Source organism: Haliotis rufescens, unplaced genomic scaffold (genome assembly GCF_023055435.1).
Source record: "Haliotis rufescens isolate VD_foot unplaced genomic scaffold, xgHalRufe1.0.p SCAF_1, whole genome shotgun sequence".
NCBI classification, from domain to species: domain Eukaryota; kingdom Metazoa; phylum Mollusca; class Gastropoda; order Lepetellida; family Haliotidae; genus Haliotis; species Haliotis rufescens.
This window is the reverse complement of record NW_025963779.1, coordinates 80,982,385-81,000,377: the sequence shown is the minus strand read 5'-3', so window position 1 is coordinate 81,000,377 and position 17,993 is coordinate 80,982,385. Positions and strand designations below refer to the sequence as shown.

At 44.8% G+C, this 17,993-nt stretch overlaps 1 protein-coding gene across 4 annotated transcripts; it reads left to right on the top strand.

The window, feature by feature from the left end:
* The first annotated feature begins 357 nt into the window (after window positions 1-357).
* Window positions 358-15,374, top strand: LOC124143735. 4 transcript variants are annotated; one of them, XM_046512797.2, is made up of 13 exons: window positions 358-446; window positions 1,015-1,081; window positions 2,174-2,400; window positions 3,073-3,307; window positions 5,348-5,389; window positions 6,734-6,960; window positions 7,954-8,179; window positions 8,904-9,040; window positions 9,943-10,348; window positions 11,808-11,921; window positions 12,774-12,896; window positions 13,763-13,885; window positions 14,945-15,374. In XM_046512797.2, exons 2-13 carry the CDS (start codon window positions 1,021-1,023, stop codon window positions 15,313-15,315), a joined length of 2,292 nt encoding a protein of 763 aa, XP_046368753.2. In that variant the 5' UTR covers window positions 358-446; window positions 1,015-1,020; the 3' UTR covers window positions 15,316-15,374. The 4 variants fall into 4 exon arrangements, with proteins under 4 accessions (XP_046368753.2, XP_046368751.2, XP_046368754.2 ...); XM_046512795.2 differs by having other exon boundaries at window positions 407-469; XM_046512798.2 differs by lacking the exon at window positions 358-446 and adding an exon at window positions 517-602.
* Window positions 15,375-17,993: the final 2,619 nt, after the last annotated feature.

Here is a 17,993-nt window from a genome sequence, read left to right as displayed (position 1 = left end):
TACTTAGTCACTGTACCCGTGAATATCCGGGGTAGAATAGGTCTTCAGCAACCCATACCTACCATAAAAAGCGACTGTGCTTGTCGGAAGAGGCGACTAACGGGATCATCGTATCCCAATTGCATAGATCGATGCTCATGATACCAATCACTGGATTGTCTGGTCCAGACTCGATTTTTTACGGACCGCCATCATATAGCTGGAATATTACTGTGTGTGGCGTTAAACAAGAAACAAATACAAACAAAAAGTCTAACTGGCGTTGGGGTGTGATTATACGAGCGCTTCGGCAATCAAGGCTAGGGAATGAAAATCTGTTGGGCGTTGTTGGGTCTCTTTGATGCACGCTTTTTTCAAGATTCTCATTCATGACACGTGATCTACAGTGATTACATTTCACCCAACTTGGATTTTTAAAAGTGCGTCGCTTGCCTAACCGATGAAGAGTGAGTTCATTTGTTGTTTACCCGTATGTTGATTATTATAAACTCATTTCAAATCAGTAAAGATATATCTCCTCAGCGTCTCTCGATTAGGCCTTACAAGTGGAAATCGGGGGTGGGAGAGAAGGGGGAGAGTCGCCATGTAAAAACCTGGCTGTGGTAAGTGCCAAGCTCATGGATGATACATTTAAAGTTGACGGGTCATCCTACAAATGGCCGGTGCTGTCTTTACGGGGTAAAACGTCAGCCCTAACCTCTGCTTTTTAAAAATCATAACGCGTGGCTGGAGATATTATAACATTATTATGTTGTGTTAGGATTAGGTTGCACTAACCCAGGCACAGATTGAAGCAGGGGTTACGGGTTGAAATCTTCCACTTGGGTTAGAATTCAAAGAAATTTATCTTCTTCTACTAAAATTGTGGGATGGTGACTTCATAAAAAAGATAATTATGGAGAGGGATATACGCTTTTCTGCATGACTTACTGTCACACTCTCCGCTAGTATATGTATGACCTAATACAGTAAGATTAAGTTGGTTTTGCCAACACCGTCTCTTCTGTTTGACAGTCCAGCATGGCGCTCCACCCTCTATGGATTGTGTTGATGTCCTCCCTCGTCAGTGTGGCGAGCGAAGGTAAGAACAAAGCCTATATCGTCTTTACACTTTCTGATATGCTTTGTTTGTTTATTTATGTTTTTACGCCGCACTCAGCAATATTCCAGCTATATGACGGCGGTCTGTAAAAAATCGAGTCTGGACCAGACAATCCAGTGATTGATATCATGAGCATCGATCTACTTCATTGGGATACATGACATGCATCAACTAAGTCAGCGAGCCTGACCACCCGATCCCGACCACCCGATCCCGTTAGTCGCCTCTTACGACAAGGTTAGTCGCCGTTTATGGTAAGAATGGGTTGCTGAAAACCTATACTACCCCAGATCTTCACAGGTCTTCTGATATGCAAGTCTCGTATGATAGAGGACATAATAAAATAGCAGGGATCTTAATCATTAAACTGAGGTGTTATATATGCTTAAGTTGAGTATAGATATTCATAATCTCCCGAGTTATATCTTAACAACATTAATTTCGTGAAATGTTATTTTAGAAACATTTCCAAGTGTTAAAATATAGCGGAGTATTATGGAAACAGATTAGTATTGAAAATATCTGAATTGTTAATGATATTATACGCCATTCGGGGTATCTAAAATACCCCTATTTGGGACATACCATGTTTTGATTGCCGTATTATACGCCATCTACCTGTGTGGCTAAAGCACTAGCTCGTCACGTCGAAGTTTCGGGTTCGATTCCCAATATAGGTACTAGGTGTGACTGCTGACCCAACGCTTTGATTTGGCTGGAATATTACATAGGCGATGTACGCCGAACGCCCGGGTATATCATTGGATACAATGTGTGAAGCCCATTTCTGGTGTCCCCGTGATATCGCTGGGATAGTGCTTTAAGCGGCGTAAAACCATACTCATTCACTCACATAAAGTGAAGTAAAATTTAACCGAGAAGACTGGAATTAATTTCCAAATCTTGAAACGTGTTATTATGTTAAAATACGTTATATTAAAGACGCGGGAACGACACTTAGAAATACTATAATGTATTGCAAGTCACAAAAAGGTGTTGATAGCTGGTAATATGTCTTCGCTTTTATACTTCCAACCTCACTCATTCTCTTTATAATCATGATATTTACAGATTTCATTGGCTATAAAGTGTCGTCATCAACCCCATCAGACGGTGGATACACGTCAATCGTCCTGGAAGGGCTGCCCCTGGCCATTGATGTCGTCACAGGGTTCTACGTCACCATGGCTACTGCCAACTGCCCAATCAAATTACAGATATGGAGGAGATTGTCGTATCTCAAGTATAATCTCCTTTTTGAGAAAGAACTCAGTTCATCTTCTGTGGGACCTAACTATGTAAGTGTTACAGTTTAAATAATACGATACTTCCATAGTTCCCAGCTATATTTTGGATCGCGACATGGAGTGGTTGGTTGCGCCATAAGCAGTGCACCCTGTTGAAACACCATGTGTGCGTATGCGTGCCCTTGTGTGAACGTGCGTATGTGTGTGATAGCATTTACCGGTATAGGCAGGTCGACATTATAAAATAGGGCGAATAACAGTTTAAATTATCATGTATTTGGTTTGTTTGTTGTTTAAAGCCGTACTCAGCAATATTCCAGCTATGAAGGCGGTCTGTAAATATTCGAGTCTGGGCAAGACAATCAGACAATCATGAACATCGATCTACGAAATTGAGATACGATGACATCCATTAACCAAGTCAGCGAGCCTGACCACTCGATCCCGTTAGCCGCCTCTTATGACAAGCATAGTCGCTTCTTACGGCAAGCATGGGTTGCTGAAGACCTATTCTAACACAGAACGTCACCGGTCTGAAGGTTGGTAGCCACCAAGTGAATACCCACTATCTCCGACCTGTAGCAAAGGTCATCAGAACGTGTCAATGTCATATGATTTATTGTCTTTGCCCCAAATGTGTTTTTTTTATATTTTGAAATATTTTACAGTTAATTCCACATCATACCTCTCTGTACTATGCACTACTGATAGCCCACCTTTCAGATCCCTCTGGAAGAATCGGAACAATTCAACATCTTCAATGGTGACAGGCTGGGGTTTTCGTCTCTCAGTTCCGCCCATTCCTGTGTGGTCTATACCTTGGTCACTAACCCGGGAGATGAGACCCCGACCCTCCGTTACAGCTACAGTGACGGCATTCCACCGGTACAGGGCAACACCTACACGTTCGACAAGTACAAAAAGACATACCGATACGGCATAGGCATCATGGTGAAATGTACGTCTTCTATTATCCTTCAGCCTTGTGGGTATCTACCATATAAAGCACTTTGTGTGACCGTAGTCATCAGGGGGCACAGGTGGCCCAGTCGTCTAAGGCACCGCGATTCGCTGTGCAGAGTTGCGTCTATGGGCACGCCAGAAACCTATGATTGTGGGTTCGAATCCCGGTTCGCCCCGATTATGTTTCTAGGTTTGTCAGCACCATACCCGTGCTCGTGGGTTTCACCGAAGCGGTAAACGTCTGCATCACTTCGGGCTTTCCTCCCACATTAAGCTGACACGCCGTGATATAACTGGAATACTGTTAAAAGCGGCGTTTAACTCAACTCACTCACTCACTCACTCAACCCGTAGTCATAATAGCCCCTGGCACTTATTAACATTGCTTCCATTTAACTGGACAGCGAAATACCCATCAAAACTCTTCTGTTTAATTCATTTATTTAGGAATGATCGGAAAGTGAAATATCACCTTTTCATTCCTCTTTCTAATAAAACCTTAGGTAACAAAAAGTAAACGCGACTCATCATTCCACAGTGCAGAGTTGCGTCCCTTGGCCGTGCCGGAGGCCTGTGATCATACTTTCTTGATTTGTCGGCAGCATACTCGAGCTCGTGGGTTTCACCACAGTGGTACTCCGATTATGTTTCTTGGTTTGTCAGCACCATACCCGTGCTCGTGGGTTTCATCGAAGTGGTAAACGTCTGAGACCTGCATCACTTCGGGCTTTCCTCTACATTAAGCTGACACGCCGCGACATACTAGTAACTGTAATACTATTAAAAGCGGCGTTAAACCCCACTCACTCACTCACTCACTCACTCACTCACTCACTCACTCACCCACTCACTCACTCACTCACTCACTCACCCACTCACTCACTCACTCACTCACCCACCCACCCACCACAGTGGTAAACGCCTAAGCTCTGCATTACTTGGGGTTTCCTCCAACATCAAGCTGACTGGTCGTGGCCGTGATGTAACTGGAATACTGTTCAATGCTGCTTTAAACCGAAATACCTCTCTCAAGTTGAGGGGATGGTTTTCATACTACCGTGCTCCAGATAGATGCCGTATCGTACGGATAAAAAAGCCAATTATGGATGGATTGCAAATTACAACCGTATCAAATACGCGGGCAATGCTATACGCACTCATATTTAATTGTTACCGTATTTCGTCTATTTATTCTCAAAAATATTCTTTAAAACAAAGTTGAACTTCTGTATACCGTATCGGGGATTACCATCCGCTTTAACGACGGGAATATATCATTCGCTCCAGCAGAAAATGGATTTCCTGCAAATCCTGCATTGTCATTTGCTGAAAATAACGCACCCGAATTCTCGGTTATGTTGTAATAATGGCGGCGCAATATCATACCAGTACTCGTCAGTTCAACAAACGAGCAGAACTGAACTCATTTAGTTAAACAATTATCCGGTGCACTGACTAAGGCTGAACGTGTATTCTGTGACCAGCCGAATACACAAGAGGGCGGTCGGGTAGCCTAGTGGTTAAAGCGTTCGCTCGTCACGCCGAAGACCCGGGTTCGATTCCCGACATGGGTACAATGTGTGAAGCCCATTTCTGGTGTGCCCCGCCGTGATATTGCTGGAATATTGCTAAAAGCGGCGTAAAACCAAACTCACTCACTCACTCACCGAATACACAAGTCTGCTGGCTGTGTTCAAGGAGCCGGGAATCTGCAGAGTTGCCCCCCTTAGCTGCTGGGATCCTATGATCGTGGGCTACTTTCCTGGACTCGACATTTGAATGTCAATACCATTCCAGTTGTAAACGTCTACTGCGTCACTTTTCCCCCATCAAGCTGTGCCATGCCGTGATATAACTGGACGCAGCGTTAAATCACAAGTCATTCCCCCATTCCCCTCTTAACATTTCACCATTAACACTTTACTTACCATGTTGGCAATATTGAACATGACGAAAGAAATTTCTTTCATCGGATGTCCAGACAGTTTAGAAAATAACATTCTACATTGTAGTGTTAACTCTGTTCTGTTATCAGATGGCAACCAGCATCGGAAGTTCTTCATGGCGGGCACAGAAAGTACGTCTCACTTCATACCAAATGACAGATGTTCGTCCTCAGCTGAGATTGCTTGAGGGGGCACGGGTGGCCCAGTCGTCTAAGACGCCGCGATTCGCTGTGCGGAGTTGCGTCCCTTGGGCATGCAAGAAACCTATGATTGTGGGTTCGAATCCACGTTCGCCCCGATTGTGTTTCTAGGTTTGTCAGCACCATACCCGTGCTCGTGGGTTTCACCGAAGTGGTAAATGTCAGGGACCTGCATCACTTTGGGCTTTCCTCCCACATTAAGCTGACACGCCGTGATATGACTGGAATACTGTTAAAAGCGGTGTTAAACCCATCTCACTCACTGAGATTGCTTGATAACTTACATACAAAAGGAACGCGTTTCATTATTGCATGGTCGTCTCATTCTGCTTTGACATAAATATATCCCGAAGATAATACTTTTTTGACTGTTACAAGAAGTACGTGTTAAAGAAACTCTGAGCTTATTTGCTTATGTATATTTTTTGTGAGGGAGGAGAATGTATGGATGTCAATTTCTTTATTATGGGGAACACAACGTTTCGGAGTATATGCTTACTCCTTCATCGTATGAGTGAATGTTAGGAAGCAGAGAGCATGTATACGTCCATGTACTTGTAACAAGTTACCGAGAAATCAGAAGATGACAAATCTCCCCGACCCCCACAAATTCGTAATTTTTTATATCTTATCTGTATGTCCATATTCAAGAGTAATTATTGAGCTATCAAAACACTACCATGCAATTGGGAGTCAGAACTTGATATTTCTATGTCAGGTACTCTAAAAGTCACAACTTCAGCCCTTGGTTAATACTTGAACTAGGTTTTGATGAAAAGTCGCGGTTCAAGTTGTGCTCGGGAAATGATGTTCTGTGAATCTGGTGATGAGGGGTCTAAAGGTTTCTCCAATGTATCGGTGGCCACAGTTGCCAGGGGTGTGGTACATACATCCTTTGGGGTCGGAAATTGCGCTGCTGGTGCCTCTGCCACTGGTTCGTAGATAGATAAGTAAAAAAAGTTGACATCCATAAATTCTCTTCCTTATGTATTACTTCTCGCTGCCATTCTAAGACTTCATATTTTTGTTATATAAAGGCAATATGTTACATTTTGCATTTTCGACGAAATTTTGTAAGATAGTTTTAACTTTTGAATGTTGATGTAACGTATTAGTGTTACTCCCTAAATGATAGAAACTAGCACGATTTGCTTATCAAGTATGTTGTTTTACTGTCTTGCATCTTTCTTTCTCAGATGTTCGTTGACCTACTACCCTCCCGTTTCATGTCATATCTTACAATCTATTCTTTCAATCCATTGCCCTCGTCCACAGGAGTGATCGGTCACCACGTGAACACAGATAAACTGGCATCAGCAGGGAAGATCACTATCATCCTGGAGGGTCTCATGCTTACCGGGGGCATGGTCAGCGGATATTACGTCAGGCTGGCCAAAGCGAACTGTCCAATCAAACTACAGATATGGCGGCCTACTTCCGGTCGGTCCTACGATCTGCTTGGAGAGACGAACTTCATGTCAAATACTACCGGCTATTTCCATGTACGTAGAGTGAGAGGGTGAATGCTGTTAACGATGCAGTCAGTTATAGTAACGCTATCTTTCGGCGGCGTGTAATTAGCGTTTGGACCAGCGATTAGTTATATAAGCAGCCAATGTCCTGGTATATCATTCCCTTTTTTTTAATTTTGATGTTCTACATTCTCAGCACATAATGTCGTTAGCTCAGTGCTACTGCAATTTTTTGACATCAAAAGAGAAGGGATATTTTCATGTACTTGCATATGGTAGACGAAGTGTACACTTCAGATCAGTCGAAACAACGATACGAAAATAGGTTCGTTGGTTGTATGGTTTCTTTACACATCTGAAGCACCAATTGGCATTTGATTTTAGCAGGAAACAATTTTAACCACCGACACCGGTAGCGAATAATATGGATTGAAAAATAACAATATTCAAAATTTGTTTACCCCGCACGGTTTCCAAACATGAGTTGGGTTTGACGCCGCTTTTGACAGTATGCCAGTTATTTCACAGCGTTTCAGATTAATGGGAGGACATTCTGAAGTGATACAGGTCCCTGACATTTACCACTTCGGTGAAACCCACGAGCACGGATGTGGTGCTGACAAACTTAGAAACATAATCGGGCCGAACCGGGATTCGAACCCATAGTCCTAGGTTTCTGGCGTGCCCAAGGGACGCAACTCATTCAGATGATCTGTAAACTGGTTCCGTCTCTGCAATCCCAGTAAGGGGTCACGGGTGGTCCATACGTCTCAGGCGCTGCAATTCGCTTTGCAGAGTTGCGTTTTTTGTGCATGCGGGGCCTATAGTTGTGGATTCGAATCCCTGTTTGCCCCGTTTATGTTTCAAGGTTTGTCAGCACCATCCAGTGCTCGTGGGTTTCACCGAAGTGAACGTCCCAGAGTCATTCATGGCCTTCCTCCCACATTAAGTTGATATAATTAAAATACTGTTCAAAGCGACGTTAAACCAAACTCACTCATCAATCCTAATTACGTTGCCTAGGTTCCCTCATCTAACCCCATCCCAGTGACTTCGGCTGACAAGGTGGGGTTCTCCACCCTGGACGACAGCAGCACGTGTGTGCCCTACATGTTTGTGTCCGACGAGAGACGGTCCCAGACAGTCTTCCACGACTTCTTCTCCTCCAGCCCCCCTGCCGTCAACTCCACCCAAATCTTCAGCGCCCTCCAGACTACGTACCTCTTTGCTGTGGAGGTAGCCATTGTTGGTGAGATACATGCGAGACGTTGACGTACAGCCCTAGACACACCCCTGCTTCGTAATCTCTTACACCCTTGAAGATCCGGGTTAGAATTGGTCTTCAGCAACCTATGCTTGTCGAAAGAGGCGATTAACAGGATAGGGTGGTCAGGTTTGCTGACTTGGTTTATGCATGTTTTCGTATCCCAATTGCGTAGATCGATGCTCATGATTACAATTACTGGATTGTCTTGTCAAGTCTCGATTGTCGTGTATAGCTGGAATAATGCTGAGTGCAGCGTAAACCGAAAAAAAACAAACAACAAATCTTGATCTCTTGCGGGGCCAAGTCAAGTCATCTAAAGCGTCGCCATTGGCTTTGCAGAGTTGCGTCCCTTATGTGTGCCAGAAACCTGGGATCGCAGGTACGAATGCCAAATTCCCTGATTTTGTTTCTTGGTTTGTCAGCACCATGCCCGTGCTCGTGGGCTTCACCAATGTGGTAAACGTCTAAGACTAGCATCACTTCGGGCTTTCCTGAAGCTAAAACACAGTGATATAAGTGAAATACGCCCCAATACTGTCGTTACACCAAACTGACTCTCTTGTATCTCCACCACGTGTATTTCCACCAATCCGCTGATCATGGGTAACACTAAAGTGGCAAACGTCTCCGACCGGGATTTCCTCCCACATGTATGTCACGCCGTCAAAGCGGCATCAAACCGTTCACTCACTCATTCCACTTTCAGAGTCCTTCCTCGTGCCACCGGGATCGAGAGGGGCGACCGGGGCGACCGGTACCCAGGGCATCCAGGGGCTGCCAGGACCCACGGGAGAAGGCGGGGACAAAGGAGACCAGGGCCGAACTGGGGAGCCGGGGCCGCAGGTGCTTGTATTGGCCTTGTAAATGCCTAACTGGGGTATTCTTACCGATTGGGACCAAAGCATCCATGCATAAGACATAATCAGGTGTGCGGCAAGACAAATTCATTGTCCACCGGTACCTCGGGGAACATGAACTGACAGTTTCTCAAAATTATTTCACCGTGTTAGAGACCTATAATTGAATTCAGCACAGAAGGTCGGTGGTTCGATCCCCGACCGCGTCAAGAGGTTAAAGATGGTTCTTGGGGGGCACGGGGGGCCCAGTCGTCTCCGGCGCCGCGATTCGCTGTGCAGAGTTGCGTCCGTTGGGCACGCCAGAAACCTATGATTGTGGGTTCGAATCCCGGTTCGCCCAGATTATGTTTCTAGGTTTGTTGGGCGGTCACTCAATCGTGCTATCGTCAATTCATTACTACTAAAAGGTTCGTCTTAACACCAACGTTCTTCTATTTAGTACCTGGGGCGGTCGGGTAGCCTAGTGGTTAAAGCGTTCGCTCGTCACGCCGAAGACCCGGTTCGATTCCCGACATGGGTACAATGTGTATAGCCTATTTTTGGTATCCCCCCGCCGTGATGTTGCTGGAATATTGCTAAAGGCGGCGTAAAACCATACTCACTCACTCACTCACTCACTATTTAGTACCTTATTTATCACCCGTGAAGATCCGACTGACGGGAGCCGGTCGTTCATGCATGTCATATCGTTTCTCAATTTCGTAGATCGATGCTTATTATGTCAATCACTGTCGATTATTTACAGACCGCCGCCATATACTTGGAATATTGCTGAATGTGGCGTTTAACAACAAACAAACAAAACCTGGTTTGTAATTTCAATGCATAAAACTTTGGTGTTTGGTGTTGACTTAGCTGCTGAACGACGTATACTTGGTCTGTTGCCAGGGCGACCGTGGGCCAGATGGCGCAGTGGGTCCACAGGGCTCAGTTGGAAGCAGGGGTCAGTTAGGTCCCGTGGGAAAGATTGGCCCACAGGGAGAAGCTGGAGCTTCGGGTCAAGTCGGAACAGTTGGTCAACCTGGGGACAAGGGTCCAATTGGCGAAACCGGAAGTGAGGGGCCACTTGGAGAGATGGGTGGCAAGGGTAGTCGAGGACCCCAAGGGGTACAGGGTGTGACTGGTGACTCCCCAAAGGGTCGTGATGGGGACCAGGGACCACGAGGACCAGAAGGTGAAATAGGGCCACAAGGAAAACCAGGAGGGATTGGTCTCCAGGGAGATGGCGGACCTACTGGCATGACAGGCGCTGATGGGGCGCGGGGAGCTCGAGGTCACATGTGGACGCCTGCCGGTAAGATGTCTTCGCTGTAGTTGATTTGTCATGCGTGTAGCCGATGGTCCCCTACTGTAGTTTCTTTTTCGTAGCGGCAGCTCAACGAATATGAAACAGGCTGTTTTAAATCTATTCTTATTCAGACTGGTTCTTGGTAGGATACGTCATATTTCTGTTGCGCGGGGAGGATTCTAGTCACTGTCTGTTTTGGTGAGACCCGTAAGGATCCGGGGTAGAATAGGTCTTCAGTAACCCATGCTTGCCGTAAAAGGCGACTATGCTTGTCGTAAGAGGGGGGCGGTCGGGTAGCCTAGTGGTTAAAGCGTTCGCTCGTCACGCCGAAGACCCGGGTTCGATTCCCGACATGGGTACAATGTGTGAAGCCCATTTCTGGTGTCCCCCGCCGTGATATTGCTGGAATATTGCTAAAAGCGGCGTAAAACCATACTCACTCACTCACATTGTCGTAAGAGGCGAGTAACGGGATCAGGCTCGGTGACTATAGGTTGATACATGTCATCGTATCCCAATTGCGTGGATCGATGCTCATAGTGTCAATCACTGAATTGTCTGGTCCAGACTCGATTATTTACAGACTGCCATCATATAGCTGGAATATTGCTGAGTGCGGCGTTAAACAACAAACCAACCAAACCAAACTGTTTTGGTGAATTTATTTGTTGGGATCGATCTCGCCTTTGTTTACCTATGCGCAGTGCTTTGTATTTATCTAATAGAGATTAAATGGAAAGAAATATGTCAAACGTTGCCGGCTGCTGACAGGTGCTGAGGGTGGTTACCCTCATCTTTTCGCGAACACCTGGTATCATCGCTGTTTGATGGAGATTCATTAACATATGACCTTGTTTTAGGCGGAATCGAACGTTTTTTTAAAGTTTTCAGCAAATATTCTGTTGATTATGAAAGGGTTTTGTCGATCCTACATATAAAGTCTGGAAATGGGTAAACATATTTTTGTTTATACCCGTTACTTATTGACGTGACTATGATAACAGCCATTTGCACAAAATGCAGGTATAATATCAGGGTACCCAGCTACAGTAATTAAAAAAATTAAATAAATAACAGTAACTCAATAATGTCTTGCTGGGTACGTTTCTGTGTGTTCTACTCGAAACACGACTGCAATGTCATATTAGTTGAGTACCCTTCTATTCAGTACCGTTATCAGGGTACCCGTGAAGATCCGGGTTAGAATAGGTCTTCGACAACCCATGCTTGTCGTAAGAGGCGACTAACGGGATCGGGTGATCAGGCTCGCTGACATGATTGATGCATGTCAACGTATTCCAATTGCATGGATCGATGTTCATGATGTAAATCACTGTATTGTCTGGTCCAGACTCGGATTATTTACAGACCGTCGTCATATAGCTGGAATATTGCCGAGTGCGGCATTAAACAATAAACAAAACAAAACAAAACAAAAAAAGCATTCAATGGCATTGTTTTTTAGATCTATGTAAGCAGATGAACGTGACGTGTGAGCAGGGTTGTACGAGCAACGGCCTGGCGGCAACCTGTACGTGCAGACCCGGATATCGGTTGAAGGATGGCTACACGTGTCTTGGTAGGTCACAGTGTTACCAAGGGGCCAAGGGTAATTCGAGTTGCGACCATAAGGATCCTGGGGCGGTGGGGGAACCTAGGGGTTTAAAGCGTTCGCTCGTCCCGGCGAAGGCCCATGTTCGATTCCCTTATATAGGTACAATATGTGAAGCCCATTTCTGGTGATATCGTTGGAATAGTGCTAAAAGCGGCGTAAAACCATACTCACTCATCCACTCCACAAGGATCCTCTGGTAGTGGGTTCGATTTCAAGATTCGCCCCAATTATGATCTTTGCACCTGATACCTGGAATTGCGGGTTCACTAAAAGCGGTAAAGGTGTTTGTAGATATTTACAAATGATGCATGATGTAATGTCGTGATATTAGACGGGGTGACCTCAACTATTTTCCGGGGTGTGTTTTAATGTGGCTAAGGGGGGCACGGGTGGCCCAGTCGTCTAAGGCGCCGCGATTCGCTGTGCAGAGTTGTGTCCCTTGGGTACGCCACAAACCTATGATTGTGGGTTCGAATCCCGGTTCGCCCTGATTATGTTTCTAGGTTTGTCAGCACCATACCCGTGCTCGTGGGTTTCACCGAAGCGGTAAACGTCTGAGACCTGCATCACTTCGGGCTCTCCTCCCACATTAAGCTGACACGCCGTGATATAACTTGAATACTGTTAAAAGCGGCGTTAAACCCAACTCACTCACACTAATGTGGCTAGGAAGATGTGGACTGTAAAATGATCTGTTACCTTGTGATAACGAGTTCAGGATACATTTGAATTGATGGCTAACACGGCGTACGGCGTTAAATGACAAACAACCAAACTTAAGGACGGAACATCGCGTGAAGGGTTCCTTTGTTTCAGACATAGACGAGTGCTTCTTCAGGAACGGGATGTGTCAGCACGACTGTATCAACACAGTTGGCAGCTTCCGGTGTGACTGTCCTCTCGGCCTTGTCTTGTCCAAGGATCTCTACAGGTGTAACGGTGAGTCAAAAACTAAGTTGGGCTCAAATTAAACATCTGAACATTTTATTTGAACAGGAATCTTGTTAATATTTTTCGAACAAAACTTGACATGCAAAGTCTGACATCGTTAAGGAGTGTATAGCTCTGCGTCTTCTCGCCTGATGAAGACGAAGACAACGATTGATATTAGTGACTCAGGGAATTTGGTTTAACGCCTATGGGGAGTATTCCAGTTATATCAACGGCATGTCGGCTTGGTGTGGGGGGGAAACCCAAAGTGATGCACGCCTCCCTGACATCTCCCAGTGTTTGTGAAACCTACAGGCTTGATGCTGACAAACTAAGAAATATAACTAGGGCAAATCTGCAGCTAGGGTTCGAACCTACGATTGACTTTAGCTCCCTCGGGACAAATCCCAAGCATGCATTGTGCTGAAGCATATATCGATGCCAATTTTGATCGGGGATCTAGGTCTGTGTAGCGACAAGTCACTTTGACAGTTTATACATCCGGACAGTTAAACTGTGACCCGTGAAGATCCGGGTTAGAATAGGTCTTCAGCAACCCATGCTTGTCGTAAGAGGCGACTAACGGGATCGGGTGGTCAGGCTCGCTGACTTTGTTGATACATGTCATCGTATCCCAGTTGCGTTGATCGATGCACATGATGTCAATCACTGGAATGTCTGGTCCAGATCGATTAATTACAGACCGCCATCATATGGCTGGAATATTGTAGGAGTGCGGTGTTAAACAACAAACACACAAACACGTACTGTGATCCATTCGCCACAATTTGCTTAAATCAGCGTTAAACCCAAGTCACTCACTCACTTGTCAGATGAATAATCAATATGCTGTGTCACTATTCCGTATATACCAGACGTGGACGAGTGCAAACAGAGCGGGAGCCGATGTGGGGCGGGGCAGACGTGCATCAACACGTGGGGCGACTACTACTGTGCCGGACCCTGGGAGGAGGGGTCGATCGTCGCGCGTCTCATGAGTAAGTCCCCCGCGGGGAGGTTAGGTCCCTGTGCCCCATTTTTGTCGTAAGAGGATCAGATGGACAGGTTTGGTGACTTGGTTGATTGTGTGGACTGTTGCTCATGATTTCATTCATACGTTTGCCTGGTCCAAGCTCGATTATTTTCAGGCTGAGTTATAATTGCACTGACTTGAACATTGCACTAATGAGTACGATGTCATTGAGATCGGAGCAAATGAGTGCAGGTTGTTTTACACCAATCAGCTGAAAAAAACATTTGGGCCTTCAAATAGTGGTTGACGTCATGAACACCGTCCACACCATCGGGATAGGACAACAGTCCTCATGGTCACACATTGTGACCACCCAATCCTTATTTCAGACGGAACTTACGTTTTTAAAATCTCACTTCTATAAATGTCATGACGGGGATAGTTGTTTGTGTTAAACGTGGCGGTGGGGTTGACCACGCCATCGCCTTATGGGAGAAATCTCACTTCTATAAATGTCATGACGGGGATAGTTGTTTGTGTTAAACGTGGCGGTGGGGTTGACCACGCCATCGCCTTATGGGAGAAATCTCACTTCTATAAATGTCATGACGGGGATAGTTGTTTGTGTTAAACGTGGCGGTGGGGTTGACCACGCCATCGCCTTATGGGAGAAATCTCACTTCTATAAATGTCATGACGGGGATAGTTGTTTGTGTTAAACGTGGCGGTGGGGTTGACCACGCCATCGCCTTATGGGAGAAATCTCACTTCTATAAATGTCATGACGGGGATAGTTGTTTGTGTTAAACGTGGCGGTGGGGTTGACCACGCCATCGCCTTATGGGAGAAATCTCACTTCTATAAATGTCATGACGGGGATAGTTGTTTGTGTTAAACGTGGCGGTGGGGTTGACCACGCCATCGCCTTATGGGAGAAACAAATCATATATTGAGTATACAAAACGTGATGTCAGTATACCAGAGGAAACACTTTTTCCCCAAGTAAGATAATTTTTGTTTGTGTTGTGGATTTATCATTTTCACTTAAACTATTCATATTGGGCTTCTTTGCTTTCTTCGTCAGGTTCAATGTCCACCGTTCCCTTGGTAACACGTCACGTGATGATTGGTCTCATTCTGTGGTTGGTTCTTCTCACTCTACTCACCATCATGGCCATCATACTCTTCGTTCCGGAACTTACCGGAACAAGCCGAAAACATCCGAAAGAACCTGTCGTTCCAAGAGGTCATCGACCGGAATTTTATTACCCAGCATTCTTTCCTAGGATTAGCTTGGACCGGCGACCGAGTGTCGACAAGCTGGACGTGATGGACGCTGCCACGCCCCGGAGGATGAGCGTGGATGAGGCTAATGCTGGACAGGAGGAAATGTATTCCCATGTTCAGAGGGGCGTGGCAACCGGAGGGACAGAAAGGAAGAGATCGAATTTGTAAACGTCCGTATACTTGTTGTATACGACGGGTATGAATGCTGTAAATAAACTGTAAATGGCGTGTTGATTTTCCATTACATTATATACGATCGCTCCATAAATATTGCATTGAGTGTTCGTGTGTTTGTGTTGTTTAACGCAGTAATATTCCAGCTGTTATCACGACGGTCTGTAGATAATCGAGTCTGGAACAGACATTCCAGTGATTGACATCATGAGCATCGATCCACGCAATTGGGATACGATGACATGCGTCAGCGAGCCCGACCAACTGATCCCGTTAGACGCCTCTTAGGACAAGCATTAGTCGCCTTTTACGGCAAGCATGGGTTGCTGAAGACCTATTCTACCCCGGATCTTCACGGGTACCATGGTGATGGTTTCTGAATAGGAGGATAGTCCGCTAAAGTAACCTTGCAGTCGCGTTTCGAGCACAGTACACGGACATGTACCCTGCAAGTCATTCTTGAGTAGCTACATGGGAACCCTTAGGGTTTACCTGCATTTTATAGACACGTCAATAAGTAACGGGTATAAACAAATTTATGATGTTTACAAATTACCATCTATGCATAAAAGCGAGAAAACCTTTCCCTAATCAGATATTTGCTAAAAGCACAGTCAATTGTTCGATTCCGACTGTATCAAGGTCATGTGTTAATGAATCCCCATCAAACAGCGATGATACCAGGTGTTCGCGAAAAGATGCGCGTAACCAGCCTCATCGTTGGCACCCGGCACACTGAAACACATGCAAAGGCAAGTCAATTGTTCACCTGAAAAAAAAACACCCGATATGTCAAAATACCGAATGGCAGACATCATTTTTGTCACAAATATGTGGCCACCATAATACTTTTTGAAATCTTGAATGTGGTAACCCTGATCCAACAACTCGCGTGCAAGAGTCGTAGGACCCTATTGGAAACCTTGGCAGAAAGAGCCTGCACTGCTGTGCATCATACGTAGTGAAATGTACAAACCAAAGACTGGAACTTCTGGAATATTGCTGGGAAAAAAGCAAAAGTTGAAGTGATCCTACTTGTGGGTAGTTTTCTTTCCATTCTAAACATTGAACAATTGAGGCAGTTTCGCTTGTCTCTCAGGTGGGTAAATCAGTGTAAGGGAATTGGCTATTGGACCATTACCGAGCGCTATCAGATCACCGCTTTAACTTACGTGTAACTTCTCGGCCAAATAGTGATTTTCATCTTCACAAATCTACCATATGCATTTCTTAGGAATGGGCAGTGCTTTAAATAAGGTGGCAGATCTTTTTTTGAGTAGTTTACCGATAATATACTTGTCCACAATAACATGAATTATAGCAGTTGGTACGACACAACCAGCTAGGTGTATATTGTGTATATAAAATAGTGGTTCATTCCCCAAAAGTACTACTTGTAGCCAAATATTTTAAACTGTCGAACTGTATCGCCCAAAAGGTTAAAAGATATATGTCCAGATATATTGTGTGCCTATGTAAATTAATTAGAAAGAACTGCTGACTTTGTCACTCATGATATCTAAATCTTTCTTATAAATCAATCTGAATGTTCAAGTACCACCGGTGGTGGTTTCTCCGACAATAAACTATCTGATTAAATCTGAACAGCAGAAACTTTCAGTAGATATCCTTGCATTGGCAACACGGATTGTCCAGAATGGATTAGAGTGAGTTGGTTTTAACAGTATTCCAGTTATATCGCGGCGTGTCAGCTTAATGTGGGAGGAAAGCCCGAAGTGATGCAGGTCTCAGACGTTTACGACTTCGATGAAACCCACGAGCACGGGTATGGTGCTGACAAACCAAGAAACATAACCGGGGCGAACCAGGATTCGAATCCTTAATCTGGCGTGCCCAAGGGACGCAACTCTGCACAGCGAATCGCGGAGCCACACGTGCACCCGAATGGATTAGAAAGACATGACACAATGGACCCACTGTCTTTGTGACTATGCTCGACAATGACGAAAGTTCTTTTTTCTATCATGTTATTTGATAATGAGTAATTTCAATGGTATGTCACCAGGGGATTTCGAAGTCCGTACTGTAAGCAAAGAAATTGTGTGGAATTAACAATTAAATATATACAAACATCAAATTGAGTATAATAAATATAATATAAACAGGTTCCAAGGATTCGTATAAAGCAGCTGCTGATTGTGCGTCACCGAACGTTGACGGCGAGTATCGTCGCGCTCATGTGGTCAACGACTTTTTCTGGCCCCAACTCGATCATTACATTCGGTCGTGAGATAGCTAGAATAGTGCTGACCGGGCGGCATAAAACAACATGCCGCGGACACAGAATCACGCGGACTTCAAAGTTACCAAAACATAAGGAATCAATACTTTAATTTTGATGTTTTGATACATTTGGAGTCGATGTACATCTCACTCATGCTGTACTATTGAACAGTAATAAGTAATAACCTCTCCAGTTAGTTGATAGTTTCAAACACAGTAAAAGGGTTTCATTGATAGTTTGTTCGAAGTCAAAGATAAGATAACTACCGATTCTTTGCACCTAAGTTTCCATATATTTATATATACTACTCAAAAGAAGTTAAAGACCACCTGATTCTTTCATATTACTATAGCTGGCATGACATTTAACTATAGTAATATGAAAGAATCGGATGTTCTTTACCTTCTTTTGAGTAGTGTATATTACA

Coding starts and splice junctions, on each gene's coding strand:
- LOC124143735 (XM_046512794.2), top strand. CDS start 622: ATGATACATTTAAAGTTGACGGGTCATCCTACAAATGGCCGGTGCTGT. Junction 1,082..2,173: donor CGTCAGTGTGGCGAGCGAAG/GTAAGAACAAAG, acceptor TGATATTTACAG/ATTTCATTGGCTATAAAGTG. Junction 5,390..6,733: donor CTTCATGGCGGGCACAGAAA/GTACGTCTCACT, acceptor CCTCGTCCACAG/GAGTGATCGGTCACCACGTG.